The 15,054-nt window shown below is 41.4% G+C and overlaps 2 protein-coding genes across 2 annotated transcripts; both read right to left on the bottom strand.

Moving 5' to 3' along the window:
* Window positions 1-1,008: 1,008 nt before the first annotated feature.
* Window positions 1,009-7,089, bottom strand: s100u (S100 calcium binding protein U). The gene is made up of 3 exons (XM_036145285.1): window positions 6,922-7,089; window positions 2,388-2,519; window positions 1,009-2,127 (listed from the first exon to the last, which is right to left on the bottom strand). Exons 2-3 carry the CDS (start codon window positions 2,505-2,507, stop codon window positions 1,633-1,635), a joined length of 615 nt encoding a protein of 204 aa, XP_036001178.1. The 5' UTR covers window positions 2,508-2,519; window positions 6,922-7,089; the 3' UTR covers window positions 1,009-1,632.
* Window positions 7,090-9,673: 2,584 nt separating this feature from the next.
* s100a11 (S100 calcium binding protein A11) lies at window positions 9,674-12,261 on the bottom strand. The gene is made up of 3 exons (XM_036145286.1): window positions 12,150-12,261; window positions 11,919-12,058; window positions 9,674-9,978 (listed from the first exon to the last, which is right to left on the bottom strand). Exons 1-3 carry the CDS (start codon window positions 12,202-12,204, stop codon window positions 9,847-9,849), a joined length of 327 nt encoding a protein of 108 aa, XP_036001179.1. The 5' UTR covers window positions 12,205-12,261; the 3' UTR covers window positions 9,674-9,846.
* Between the last annotated feature and the right edge of the window lie 2,793 nt (window positions 12,262-15,054).

Consider the following 15,054-nt stretch of genomic DNA (forward strand, 5'->3'; position numbering starts at 1 on the left):
TTGTTTATTCACGTGGCAGCCATATTGGATTTTGAAGTCTGGTTTTGTTAGAGGAATCAGACTTTTCTGCTAGAAATTCCAACATTGGGAGTTTTCCAGTTCATGTTATTTAACTGGAAACTCCAAAGTCACTACTTCCAATTACAAATACCAGCAACATACATTGCTAAATCAGGAAAGAAGCAACGGCTCTACCACTTCCTATTAACCTTATAGGCTAACACGTAAAATGTATTTAAGTGCAGCATAAAAAATAGTATTAGAGCATTTTTTTTTTGTAGCTTCAAGTTGAACAAGGACAAAATTACTGAAGCTAAGCAAATGTAGTGTTATATTAAACTTGAAAGTTTGAATTTAGAAATAGGAACTGCATCACATCAAGCCTAGCATGCTCCAGTTGTGCTAAATAACGTTGCAGACCACTGTTTGCAATTGGTAAAACGTTTTTAGAGGCAGGTTGTGTAGCACCATGTGTGGGTATAGGTAAAAAAAAATCCTCAGAAGTCAAAAAAATGTATTAATTACCCCTGCTTTTGCTATGTCTTCAACGCGCCGCAGCCATATTGGATAAAGAATACGTTTTCCGAGTTGCTTATATCAAATCTCACATCAAGGGATGCTTCAGTTGATTTTTTTTTTTAAAACTTGGAACTCTAAAATTTCAGCTTCCGAGTGCAAATAGAATGTCCCAATAAACCATCTCAACAAAGGAAAGCAGCTATTTTGTAGCTGTCCTACTACTTAGCAAAACCAACATGCTACTATCTTGTTTGCATCTTTTTGCCTATCGATCGCTAAGCTAAAGAATATATAAAAAAATACATTCAAGAGCACCAAATAAGGGAATATTTTATAGCTGAATAATGAGAAAGATATATTATCCGGGTAAAACAGAAGCTATGAGCTAACATGGAAAAGCAGCTATCCATTTGTTTTAGCCTCACAAGCTAACACAAAATTGTACTTGTATGGGGGAAAAAAAACAACAAGAGGTCACAATGTAATAAGTAATTTTTAAGGGTGCTTGTTAATTTTTCTTTTATTATTTTGAATGTAAATTTTGACAGAACCAAACATTTAGCGAGTTCATTTTATCTAAATTCTGGCTAGCAAGCTGTGAAAATGTCCCAGTATTCCTTAAAGCCACAAGTGCTTGGCTAAGAGATTGTCACCGAAGGACCCATTTGACTCTGCTGTTAGTGTAGAAGAGAAAGAAAGTGAAAACATTAAAATGAGAAAGCGTTGATGGAAGGCCTCTAGTTTGCAATGGTGTGTTAAGATACTTCAGTCAAGTGTGCAGGAAAGTCATCGTTTCCAGGGTAGGTTTCACATGGATACCGCATGCACGTTATAGTGTAAAACTACATGCTGTCATAGTATACCATCATAATGAGGTAAATGTGCTTATATAGTGGGATGCACATGCTGTACATATAAACATAGTGGTAAAAGTAGTACAAAGCTACTGTCATGTACATAATCATAAAGAATATTGTTTTGTAGTGTTTAAAATATAATTGTACTTTAATGTATGTTAAAATAGTGGCTTTCCAAATTATTTTGGAATCAATGTTACGTTCTCTGAAGGGTTGATTTCTGTAGTGTGACTTTCGCGAAGGAGTGAATTGTCCCCTATGAAGAAGCCTCTTCCGTCTTCTCGGCTCCTTCCTCCTCAGCAGCAGCCGGCGACTTCTCTGTTGGATCCTCCACCTTTGGTGTTTCCTCAACTTTCTCTGGCTCTTTCTCCGCAGCTTTTACCTCCGCCTCTGCCGGCGCCGCTGCTTCCACCTTAGCTGCCTCGGGCTTCGTTTCCCCCGGCGCCTCTGCTTCCGCCTTTACCTCGGCAGTCGCGTTTGCCTTTGCTTCTTCATTTTCCTTCGGGTTTGCTTCCTCCTTTGGCTCTTCGTTCTCTTTGGGTTGTTCCGCCGACTTGTCCGGGGGGCTTTGTGCCACTTGTTCGGATGCAGCGTTTTTCGCAGGTTCCTCTTTCTCGCGGCTTCGCTGCTCGCTGTATGAGCAAGCCAGGTAGCCTATTAGCTTCAAGTACTCCTCAAAGCCGAGCTTGCCGTCATTGTCACTGTCTAGTTGCTGGCCCATGTTGTCGATTGCTTGCTTGCTGTCCGTGTCCTGGATGTTGGACACACATAACCACAAGTCAACCACGATGGCGAGCAAAAGGAACCACCATTCTTGGCCAACATTTCACAGTAATAACACAACGTTATTCTACCTTGGAGCTCTTTCTAAGAATCATCCACTACTTTCATAATTTGACTAGAATTTACGCAGAACAAGTTAGAACTGGCGAGTCTCACACACACGCACACAAAAACTCAAAATAAACGGGTCATACAAGTTGCGAGAAATACAAGGAAGATTGTTCTCACCGTAAGGATGTTGCTGAGCTGGGATGAGACAAGGCTCTGGAACTGTTTCTTCCCTAGATTCTCTTTTCCTTTTGTTGACTTTAGGAAGGTTTTCACCACGACCTGGATGGCATCCTCCATGATTTCCCCAGTCTGGGAAAGAACATGCATTCCATGAGCAAACAGATTACTGGTATATCGATCTATCCATCTGCCCGTCTGTCTGTCTGTCTCCCTATGAAGTAACTTTGATGTAAAAGGCTGATAAGCAACCAACAAACAAGAAGGTGAGTTTTAAAGTACGGTGATTTTTGTGTAGTCAGAAACTTTATAAAAACAGAAAAGCGGTGGTAAAAACCTTTTTAGATCTCCAAGCAGGAGTTAACCAGCAGTAAACCTCCTAGTTTACTGCTGACAGTGCTACTCATGTGTTGTTCTATTAACATCTGAAGTCCGAACCTGGATCTGGGACTGACATCACACCAAAACAAACCATTGTTCCAGTCCTAAGTTTGAACACCAGTGGGATTTATGATGCTGTCTACCAGGCTATTGGCAACAAGAGCTCATTTTTATCGCTCTGCAATTTCTACTGTGAGGTGTGTTTGTGTGAAACATTGAGATATTAATCATCAGAAGTGCAAACAACTATTTTTTTTCTATTGGTTTTACATGCCATGTCGTATCTTGAGGTTCCACTTGGAATTTCACCTTCAGGAGAACCTGTAGCTTTGCTTCCCAGCACCTAACTTGAATTTTTCTACTTTTAATTATAAAAAAAATAAAAATTAAACGGCAACCGTCAACCAGTAAGGCATTGCAAATGGACAGGGATGTTATTTCTTTTTGTTTTGTTTGTTTTTATGCCAAACACAAAGGTCCACTGATCCAAATAGATGTTGAGGATTAACTCATATTTTTTTAGACAGGTACATGCCCTGTGATAACTGAAACCAAGGATTACTCGCGCACCGCTGCAAAGTTTTCGTTTCAGCTGTCAGACTTGTGAGCTGCAGTTGGGGAGGGATGGTGACGTGAGATAGGTGGAAAAGGTGAGAGGGAGTCTGATTGAGAGACGAGCTGTGATGCACAATGGAAGTTCTGATCTTTGATAGGTCATCTGATCTACTGAAGCTACCAAGGGGACTGGGACTCAGATTACCTAAGGGATTACCTAGTCCTTGTCTGCCCTTCTGTCTCTTTCCCTCTCTGTCTGCCTCTCGTTTGCCACGCTCGCTCTTCCTTTGCCGTTCGGTCCCTCATCGTACTCCGCCTCTCTTGGGACGCTGTCCTCTAACTGGCTTGCACCGGCACGTTAAGCAACTGCACAAACAATTCAGAGTACTTTTTCCGACTCGGACTGTGACTCCACCAAGGTTTCAAGCCTCGCACCGATGCAAAGATAATCTTCACATATTGCACAAACTGTGACAAGGCGGTGAGGGTGACACGTTTGCAGGAATTCCACTCATTGCTGTCTGCAGAGATCACTTAGACAGGAATTTACAGGCTACCTCCGAGCTCGCTTTGCCCCGAAGCAGGAGACGGCGTTCGTTGGAGGTAAACACGCTCCGCAGCCAGTTTCGGTATTCAAATGCTCATGAGCAAATAAACTGTGAGGGGAGAGGCTGTTGACTCTTTGTTTTAAAAAGGATGCAGCGGCGCTTGTAGCACAGACAGACAGCATGTTGACATCTACATCACTGGAGGGCAAGTCAGGCTGAAAGACAAGCGGTTTCCAAACCATACATTAAATATCACCCGTTAGTGACGATACATCTATAGAGTGACAAGGAGCTATGAGCTGTTGAATCTAACATTTCACTCCTCTCTTTTAGGTATTAAAAAAAAGACACCAGCAGCCCATCAACCCATCCACCAGCTGCCACTGGGCTTTTTTCATTGTTTTTGCAGTTGCAGTAGAGGTGACCCATAGATTGAACTGCATTTGTTAATATCGACTTGTAAAATATCAGGATTGTAAACAACTACTTGGATGCAAAACTTTACATATTAAACTTTTCTTTAGCCTGTTGGATGGATTTTTATTGTCTTTTTTATGCACACGCCTAACACTGATGTTGGTGACCAAGATCCTAAAGGCGAGGTAGATGGGTTATGGTCAGTTCAAGACATTGTTATGCTGGCAAAAAAAATTGAGGAAAAAGTGGCCAATGGGGATTAAAAAGCGTGTTCCAACATATTAATTTCAACTGATTTTTGGTATATTGGTTAAAGCTTAAATCGGAGGCAACCGGACTTGTGCTCAGTTCTTTCTGAAAACGTTTCAACACCTATCCTCCTGGGCGCAAGTCACATGCATCTGACCAAGAATGCACCCAGCAGGATGGGCATCCATGTCCTTTAAAAACAGTAGCACACCAAATATAGGCTGCTCATGTGCAAGCCACCAGAATTGACAAAGACTCCTGGATAGGTGTCAAAACGTCTTCAGAAAGAACTGAGCAAAAGTCTGTTTGCCTCCGATTTAAGCCTGTTTGCTGTTGCAATGACCTGGATAACTGAGAATTGCACAGGCATTTTCTTAAAAACATGAACATAAAGGCTACTTGGTTGTTTTAAAATAAACCAAGCAAGAATATATATATATATATATATATATATATATATATATATATATATATATATATATATATATATATATATATATATATATATATCCATCCATCCATCCATTTTCCAAACCGCTTTATCCCTCATGGGGTCGCGGGGGTTGCTGGTGCCTATCTCCAGCGTTCACTGGGCGAGAGGCGGGGTACACCCTGGACAGGTCGCCAGTCTATATATATATATATATATATATATATATATATATATATATATATATATATATATATATATATATATATATATATATATATATATATATATATATATATATATATATATAGATTGGGGCCTACATGATACTTTATGTAGGCCCCAATCTGACCCCCTCTGCTGTGACCAATGGACATTGTTTATCACTTTTTTTTTTTTACCAAAACAAACATACACAAAATACACAATTCTCAAACTGAAAATGCTCATGATGTCTTAGTGCTTGTTTTTTTTTTTAACAACCATTTGCCTTTTACGGCAGGGATGTACAGTACTGAGAACATATACTTATGAAATGTTGATTATGATTTACTGTATTTTCTTCGCTGATGTGTTATCTTCTCTATCATCAAGGTGCCGCCATTACTCTCTGGGAGCATTGGCCTCAGATGTGAGGATAGCGGGCAATAAATGCCCATTCAGCTGGCCTGATATATCACTACCAAGCAGAGGGAGAATATGTGGCACTTGAAACACATCAAGATCCAGGCTGTCTTTTACAATTACAATTTTGCTCAGCATCTTGTCTTTGGCCGACTCTGCGCCTTGGACAAAAGAAAAACGAGTGCTGTATACCCACTCCTGGTTGTCACAAAAACAGTTTAAATCCAAACAACCAAGCAGATCCAGAGCTCAGCTGGAACTTTAGGGGACTTCTTCCTGTGCCTGACACGCCCTTTACAGTCCTGAGTACACAAGGGCCTTAACGGACGCCTCTTATCCACGCATATCTCTATTCTTCTGACACTGCTGTGCATTGGTCACATTATTCACTAAGGATGGATAAACATATAGCTCATATTCAGAACAGTTATTATCCAAATCCAAGATACTACCAGGCTACCAATCAACTTATTTACCTCCCCCCCCCAAAAAAACAAAAAAAAACAAACGAAAAACATCGCAAATAATTAAACGCAAAGTCCTACAACCAGAGGTTTCCCGTTTCCCCGCAGAGCCCCAAAGGGGGGGATTGGGTTGCGTTTCAAAAACGGGTGAACGTGATACGGTGGGTGCGCAGAGTAATGACAATACTACCGCTGGTGTGGCATGAAATATTAACAGAGGAGCAAGTCAGGCTGTGGCTATAAACAGCGGGGAGTCACCGTCTTCCATCCAAGAAAAATCCACACATCTGAGCCGTGGGTGGGCGCCTGGACACATGATTAACAATCCGGATAGTTTAAAAAAAAAAACGGGAACAATGGGAAGAGAAGTTACCAGAGCTTCAGGGAAATTAAATATACCCGAGGCAACCTGTGGCCCCCACCTGCATCTACATTTAAATAAAAAGAATGCATAAAAGTTGCGCTTTTACGCGCGATCCTATATAGGCTGTGTTGCGTTCAGACCCCGTCACCCTGTGTCACCTGGATTTTAGATAAACCGCTTGGATCTGATCACTTAGCTGAGTATAAATGATCTTCACACGAATCAGATCTGGACGTAAGGGCATTTAGAAAGTCTAACAAAAAGCAAACTATCGAAATGGTTAGATTGTTGCCTTTGAAAGCGCATTTTTTTTTTAATCCCCCAAACTTTGTCGGACAGCAGCCACTGAACGCGTTCTGCAGTCAGACCAGAGCGGGGAGCCTTTAGCGGAGTCTGTCGAAACGTGGCAACAGAAAAAAAAGAAAAGACAGGGGGGGGAAAAAACACCGCTTTCACGCAGGAAACGCTCACTGCAAAGCAAAAGAATAACATTCAAACCCACCGTTTACCGTCTGCAGGATGAGAGAACTGTGTAAAATGTGCGCCAAAAGTGACTTTCCGTCCTCTTCTCCGCCTTTTTTCTCCCCTCTGCGCTGCTTTGAGCCCTGCGGACTTGCCAGACTAGTAGGACTGCAGAATCTCTTCCGTGATTTGGGCTCTTTTTTTTTTTCTCCTATCCTTAAAAGTTTTTCCCCCTTCATAAGTCAAAGGGCGTGTACCTGGGAGAGTGGGGAGGGAGAGGAGTGGAAGACATGCAGCGACCCTTAGAAGCAAAGGAGGAGGAAGAAATGCAAGCAGAAATTCCTCAAGTTGGTTTTTTTTAATGTAATATTTAGATGTTTTAAGTTAATGTTTGGCTGATGGAGCAGCTGTGTCACGTCATGCGTGATTTTCTCAATTTGCGGCTTGGAGCAGCTTCATCCGCTGGGATAGGGGGACAGGGCGGGTGGGATGACTTCATCCAGGGTCAGACCCTTTCAAAAGTATTTCATTTCACTTATTAAATTCACTTTGAAACTGAAAATACCACAACTGATAAGCTTAATCTATTTTTCTTTTACTACAAGAATGCATTTTAAAACACGAAGTGATGATAACTTTTGGAAGGATTAAAGCAGAGGGAGGCTAAATGGAAATGTAGAGTTCAAAATTTTTAATACAGGCTGTAGCAGTATTTAAAGTATCTGCTTGCTTTTTCCGTATTTGTTGGATTTAACAAATCAAATAGCAAAGTATTCCCACCCTTAAAGCTTTTTGTCACGTAGGAACCACCTCTCTCTGATATATGTGCATGTTTATATGCTTATACATGTTTATATGTTTATATGCATATGTATAAACGTATTTATGTAGACTATGCCCTCTCCCGTCGCAACACGACTGCACAACAAAAATCCAGAATAATTGCAGATATAATGTAAATATCCGCCACTTTTTTCTTCCCTGCAAATAGTTTTTTAGCCACTTTATTCTTCTATTGTTCTTGTACAACTTCTATTTGTTGTGTTTACTCCATATTATCCTACGTCTACTTATGTAAACTGTATGTTTGTCTATAGCACCTTATCACCAAAGCAGATTCCTCGTACGTGTGAAATGCTGCCTGGCAAAAAAAGCTCGTTCTGATTTCTGATTGAAAGAAAGCCATAAGAAGAGCCATTTGCCTTTTTAAGCAAAATTCACGCAGGGCCACGACAAATATGTGGGAGAAGGCGCTCTGGTCAGGTGAGAGCAAGTTTGGCCTACATGCAAAATCCATGTGCGTGGAAAGCTGACCTCTGCCTGAACACATCACCCATAGTATGGTAAAACACAGACATGTCAGCATCATGCTGTGGAGATACGGCGAAATGTTTAGCTCAAAGCTTGTTTGTGTGTTGAAACGGCCTAAACAAAGCCCAGACCTGAATCTGACCGGGAATCCCGCAGGCCATGCAGCTGGAAGTGCAGCAAACAGGTGGTAGGAAGCACAAGCTCTGGGGAGCTGAACACAACTTCAAGCCACCCTTTTTTTTTAGTTTTTTTTTATTTCTGAAAATCTGCAATAACCAGGCATGCTTTTAAGTCTTCTTTATACTTATATGCTGCTTATATATCTATAAATCCCTGAACGGCTTAGCACCTAAATACATCACAGACTTGTTATCAGTGTATCAACCATCCAGACCATTAAGGTCTTCTAACTCCAGCCTAGTCTACATACCTAGAACCAGAATTAAACAAGGAGAAGCAGCATTTAGTTCCTATGCTCCACTTATCTGGAACAGCAGAGTTCCTTTAAATCAAGATTAAAAACACATTTGTTTAGGATTGCCTTCAACTGTTCTAATTAACTGAATCACCACTTCTTTGTTCTAATTTCTATCTACATTTTATTCCTACTTGCTTTTATTCTGTTTTATTTTGCTATACTTTAATCATGTAAAGCACTTTGCATTGTCTTTGTACTGAATTGTGCTATATAAGTAAATTTGCCTTGCCTTGCCTATATGTTTGTAAAAACCCCAATTAAAATACAACAAAACGTGGAAAAGGTTCACGGGGGTGGGACTACCGTTTAGAAAAAAAGATCATCGGATTTCAAACAAGCGCAAGAAAAGATACCAAAGGGGACAACGTTTAAGTCCGCTGAAGCCTGATTTTGGTCATGAGTGGACGGGACAGAGTGAATTATCTCTCACGCAGCGACCTCGGCAGATTCTTTTACGACCATGTAGAAGATTTACATCTGCAGATTTGGAGAGGCGGGTTCGCCCTCATGCTTATCTGCCAAAGCTGCCGGCTGCAAACAGACACTCTGACTCATTTGGTCATCGTCCGCCCCTCCCACGCTCGCACCTTAACACAAGGAGGCGGGGGGGAGGGGGGGTGTGTGATTTGGATACAAAGGTCGCATTTACCTATTCGTTTGAAAAAAAGGTGCAGAGCCTCACAGAAAAGTCGGCAGCAAATTAAAACAGGCCTCCAGGCAATAAAAGAGCACATAACTCCGTCTAGAGTCTAGACGTTGGAGTTAACGCTGAAATTACCTGCTTAGGAACACACACACACAACAGGATGCATTTGGGCAACATGTCTCCGACCTCGCTGATGCAACACAATGCCTGTGGAGCATTACAAGCTCGGGACGGCGCAGCAGCAGCAGTTCATTTAGGACCACAAGCTCTTAAATCAAGGCCGTGACACACTACAGCTCAAACGCAGGTTGCTGGAAATCATATAATGTGGTGAATGAATGACAGCGGACTCGAAGCTGGTGCACCAGGGTTTGAAACAATACAGCCTTTAATTCAAAGTTCTTCTCATTCAACAAATGGTTAACCACGCAGTTACACATGTGGCTCTGGCACAGAGATAAAGGAATTCAGATGCCCCTCGGTTTACAGCCGGACGGCACGGATGAACCGAGCCGACTGGGCTGGGTCCACTAGTTCATGCCCCCCTGTTTGCTCGCCAGTTTTCCAATTAGCTGCCAGAACTCGGAGAACGTCAGTTCCCCGTCGTTGTTGTCGTCTATGGAGCTCATGAGCTGGTCGAGCGCCTTGGGGTCGTTGGCGTTCTGTGGGCGATCACAAATGGGACACAGATCAATATTAGAATATTAGAGGCGCAGCAAAAACTGTCCGGCTTGAGAAAGTACATTACTGGGTCTGTCAGCAGCTACATGCTAAGATTGGTTATATCCACTCTTCATGGGTCTGGATGTATTTAAGTCGTTGATATGTTTTAATCACACAAATCTAGAGATTTTTTTTTTCAAATACACGAATAATATGCACACGTTTGGATTTATTGTGTATTTTCTCTAATCCGCACAGGGTCATTTTACCAAATCTTACCACACTCAGATGCATACAGACTAATATCTGGTTAAATCTGGTTAAACGCACTTTTTCTGGCCGTCAACAAGCTTTTGCCATGATTCTGGTTAGATACTTGACAAGAGGGACCTGGTTTGTACATATAACCCATACATTTTAGTTTTGTATGGGGGTTTAGGAATCTCTTTGGAGAGGCTTTGTCCTGATTCTAAAACCAGTTTTGAGTTAGGTTTTGGATCTTCGTATCAATCAGTGGACCTAAACTATCACCTGTGACCACCTGTGTCAGTGTGCACAGTTTACGTCAGTGACAATCAGCCCAAGAAGGAAGCTTCAGTTCCAATCCTTTGAGCTCTAGTGAAATTTTCAACTAAACACGGACTAAAGAAAGGTTTTGTTATCAGATGAGACAAAGATTTAAGCCATGTGTCTAAATGAGGAGTCAGGCTGAGGCATTTAAATGCAACAACAGCGTTTCAACTAAAGCGAGGGGGCAGGAGCATAATGCTGAGGGCCTGTTTTGCTACATTTTGTACGCTTTTCAGAAAGAGGGTGTCATAACAATGACAGGGGACTAGCTCTAAATTTTTCAAAGTTATCTCAAATCAACAACTAGATAGGTGGACCTTGGGCCCCTCTTGGCATTAGAACAGAACAAGGATCCCAAACGCGTCAGAACTGCTTCATGAAAGAAGAAACACTGTAATATTAAGTTTCTGGATTACTACCTGGCCTCCTCTATGCAGAAATTGTGGGCTATATGCTTTAAATCCAAATATGTGACAACCTGTTTGAAATGAGCTCTTCCAATTCTGCTAATAACAGCGACCAAAGACCCAGCAGGAATGACACCTGAAGCTTGTTGATGACGTGTGTACGAGGCCGAGCTTGCTAAGGGACGTTTGTCCAAATATTAGTGGTGGAATTGGTTTATATTTGCACCACTTTGTATAATCTGGACCCTGCGCGGTTTTCAGAAAGTCAAACCTGTCCGTCAAATTCTTTGTTTTTAAAAGGTCACTGCAGCTGTTTGTTGCATCAATCATCGTCAGCTCAGAATCTTTATTGCATTCAGACCCGTGATGAGGGAACTTCTGACGGAAACTACATGTCAGCAAGAACAGGAACGGGAAAACAAAACAATGTAGAAATCCATCAATCTAACACATTTTATATTGTAATAAATAAGTTCTACATTACTTTGATAAGATTGTAATATTTAGTTAGCACAAATACACTAAAATAAATGGTTTTTGCCACTTTCTATAATATAGCTTGCAAAAAAAGGGGAAAAAAAGGGTGTGTTGTTGTGGAGAAAACTATATAAGGAATAAAATTATATAACCATGCAAGTAAAATGAAAAAAATGTAAAATCATAAATCTAAGCATAAATGCACACAAGTAATAAAGAATCAAAAGCTTTAGGCACAAATGTAAATATTGGCATCAATGTTTTTGTAATTTCTTCAAAGTTTTGCATTCCCAGGCTATAGAAATTATATTTAAGAAAATGCTCAACGTCTGAAAAACTAACAGATTAAATTAGTTTTCCGTTTTGCACAATATAAAGAGCCTTCAACGGTGGTTAATAAACACATCGAGTCTCCTTTCAGTGCAGATATTGTAAATCAGCAGACGGAGACGAAACGCTCACAAAGAAGCCCGGAGGAGACAAACCTTGACAAAGTTGGGAAGCTGAGAGGTCACCAGCTTCTGGAACTCATCTCTACTCAGCGTGGAGGAGGATCCTTCATTCCCAGCGTACAGCTTGAACTGGGTGACAATGGTGGTGATGGCAGCTTCCATGGCGGCTTGTGCTGCAAAAGAAATCATTCCAAACTGAGCATGCATTCTCCTAAAAAAAAAAGCAAGTAAAGCATTGCAATCAGCAGCCAGCCGACGTGTTACCTTGCTGTGTTTGGGCTCGGTGCGGCGGTCTGCAGAAGGTCCTTTCCCCTTTCATCTCTGATCATCTCCTCTCTAAATATACGCGCTTCACCTCCATCACTGATGCACACATCAGCGGAAAACACCCCATCACTCCCCTCCTGTCCTGCACGCCGCCCTCATCGCTGTCGGATTTCCATGACATCAAAAAAAAAAAAAAGAAAAAAAAAAAGAAAAACTGCCACGCTGACCTACAAAAAAGGTCACAGTTAGTACTGACGACTGGACAAAACCCTGTTTGAGCCGGTGGGCAGAGTGCGGGATTCAGAGATAGTATCAGGCGAGTCCAATCAACTGACTGAATCATGCATTTCTAAGCAGTAATTAGTTTATACAAAACATGACTCAAATAATGGTACCGAGGTCAAAAACAAGCCTTGTTGTCCGAATCCGAGCTGCACACATTCAAAGCACAGACATAAATGCTGTTTCATTCGTGTTTGCAAAACTCTGCTGCTTCTCATCCTCCTTTATTAGTTATTAAGAATCAGATTTTAAATTAAAAGTAAAGGTCATCTCAGGGCAAAAAAACGCCTCTGATCTGACCGGTTGTAGAATCCGAAGAATGGCAGGCTCTGTGTGCGGTTTCGTAACGACCGTCTTGTTCTCGTCCATCAGCATATCAGCTGGGTGATATCAGCTGAAGCCCAGATGCAGTACGTACCTCTGTTAAGGCAAGGCGCTCATTCACAGAGCGGAGTCTGGGCGTAAACATTTCAGGTTTGGCCTCACGGCTGCGATAATGGATGCCATTCATGCCATCGGATCCGGTTCCCGGGCACAAGGAGTCCGTTGCAGTGTGTCACACAAGCGCGGCTTTCGTTTTCAGCGCCAAAAATTCGTCACTCAGAGATGATCTAGAGTTTTTACTGGGAATTATAACCCAGTTCATGCACGTTTTACTGCATTAGTCAGCCACAGTTCTGGTGAAGTTTACATACTCCTGATGGCATAGACGTAACTCAGTTTGGGGCTTCACGCCCAATTTGAAGCACTGTTTCAGGTATGGAACAAACAAGGTTTGAGTGTACAAACAGGGATTATTAAAGATTTAACCTAATCTGATCAGGGTAAACATTAAACAAACTAGCTCGAATATACATGCGCATTTGTTTAAATCCTGCAAAAATCTTGTAACTTGTGCAGGACTAGGCCTATTAGATTTTCAGTAGGGCTCATGATTGTGTTGTTAATCATGAGCCCTACTCACTGGATCCGACAATATTCAGAACAATGGGAATGTCCAGAAATCCTGGTGAGGATCTGAGGAGAGCTGCAAGTTTCCAGAAAAATGGGAAACGTCTTTTGGAGCCGTTTCTAAGCAATTGAAAGTTTTTTTTGAACGCTTCACCACTTTGTCGAGGTCTTGAAGACGACCCCAAGCTACCCTCAGGTGAAAGGAAATTTGCAAGATGCTCAGGAAGAAAGAAGGAGGCTCTAAAAATGGAAACCTCTGGAATGTCACAGACTGAGTAGAGAGAGCTCTACCTTCACATTCTTCAACTTTATCTCAAACCGACTTGTAGATTTAAACTTGGACACAGAAAACACCAATTCAGGCTCATATTAAAGAGATTAATAACAAATATTCAGTTACAATTATACCAGAAGACTTTTACCAATTTCAAAAAGCAAATGGTGAAGGTCCAACTTGCTTTGAAACATTTCAATAATTATCAGTGGGGGTGTGTGTACCTATTTGAGCCTGTTTGTGTAATTCAGACCAGCGGTTCTCAGACCTTTGCGCTACCGACCCACAAAACTAAATCTGAGACCTGCAACCCAATCATCAATCAAGTATGCAAGGAGTACCAAATAAATAGGTACAATGATTCCAGATATATCTCACTGTGGTTGGTTTTGATTTCAAGTTTGATCAAAAAATAAACTTCTTAACCAATCACTTAATCTGGATGGCATTAACTTGGCCTCTGGTAATAAAGTAAAAAATCTTGGTGTTATTTTTGACCAAGACATGTCATTTAAATCCCATTATAACAGGTTTCTAGAGTTTCCTTTTTTCACCTCTGGAATATCGCCAAAATTAGAAACATTCTGTCCAGGAGTGATGCTGAAAAACTGGTTCATGCATTTGTTGCTTCAAGGCTGGACTATTGTAATTCTTTACTATCAGGAAGTTCACAAAATGCAGTTCAAAGCCTTCAGCTGATCCAAAATGCTGCGGCAAGAGTTCTGATGAAAATCAACAGGAGGGATCACATTTCTCCTATTTTAGCTTCCCTTCATTGGCTTCCTGTTGAATCAGTAATAGAATTTAAAATTCTTCTTCTCACGTATAAAGCCCTTAATAATCAAGCTCCATCATATATCAGAGCTCTGATTACCCCGTATGTTCCTAACAGAGCACTTCGCTCTCAGACTGCAGGTCTGCTGGTGGTTCCTAGAGTCTCTAACAGTAGAATGGGAGGCAGATCCTTTAGCTATCAGGCTCCTCTCCTGTGGAACCACCTCCCAGTTTTGGACGTGAGGCAGACACCCCGTCTACTTTTAGGACTAATCTTAAAACTTTCCTTTTTGACAAAGGCTTATAGTTAGAGTGGCTCATGTTACTCTGAGCTACCTCTATAGTTGTACTGCTGATAGGCTTAGGCTACTGGAGCATATCAGGATCTAATTTTCTCACTCTATAGAGTTCTAGTTGTTCAATTATGCATTGCGTGTCGTCATTTCAGCTTTAACTTTCTGTTCTCTCTCTTTTTCTTCATAGTAGGTACACCTGGTCTGGCGTTCTGTTAACTGTAACATCATCCAGGGAAGACAGATCACCCGCTACCATCTAATGTAGAACAGATTACTGGATCAATGTGTGCTTCTGTGCTTTTTTGTCTCTCTTGTTGTGTCTCTG

Source organism: Fundulus heteroclitus, chromosome 13 (genome assembly GCF_011125445.2).
Source record: "Fundulus heteroclitus isolate FHET01 chromosome 13, MU-UCD_Fhet_4.1, whole genome shotgun sequence".
Taxonomy (NCBI): Eukaryota; Metazoa; Chordata; class Actinopteri; order Cyprinodontiformes; family Fundulidae; genus Fundulus; species Fundulus heteroclitus.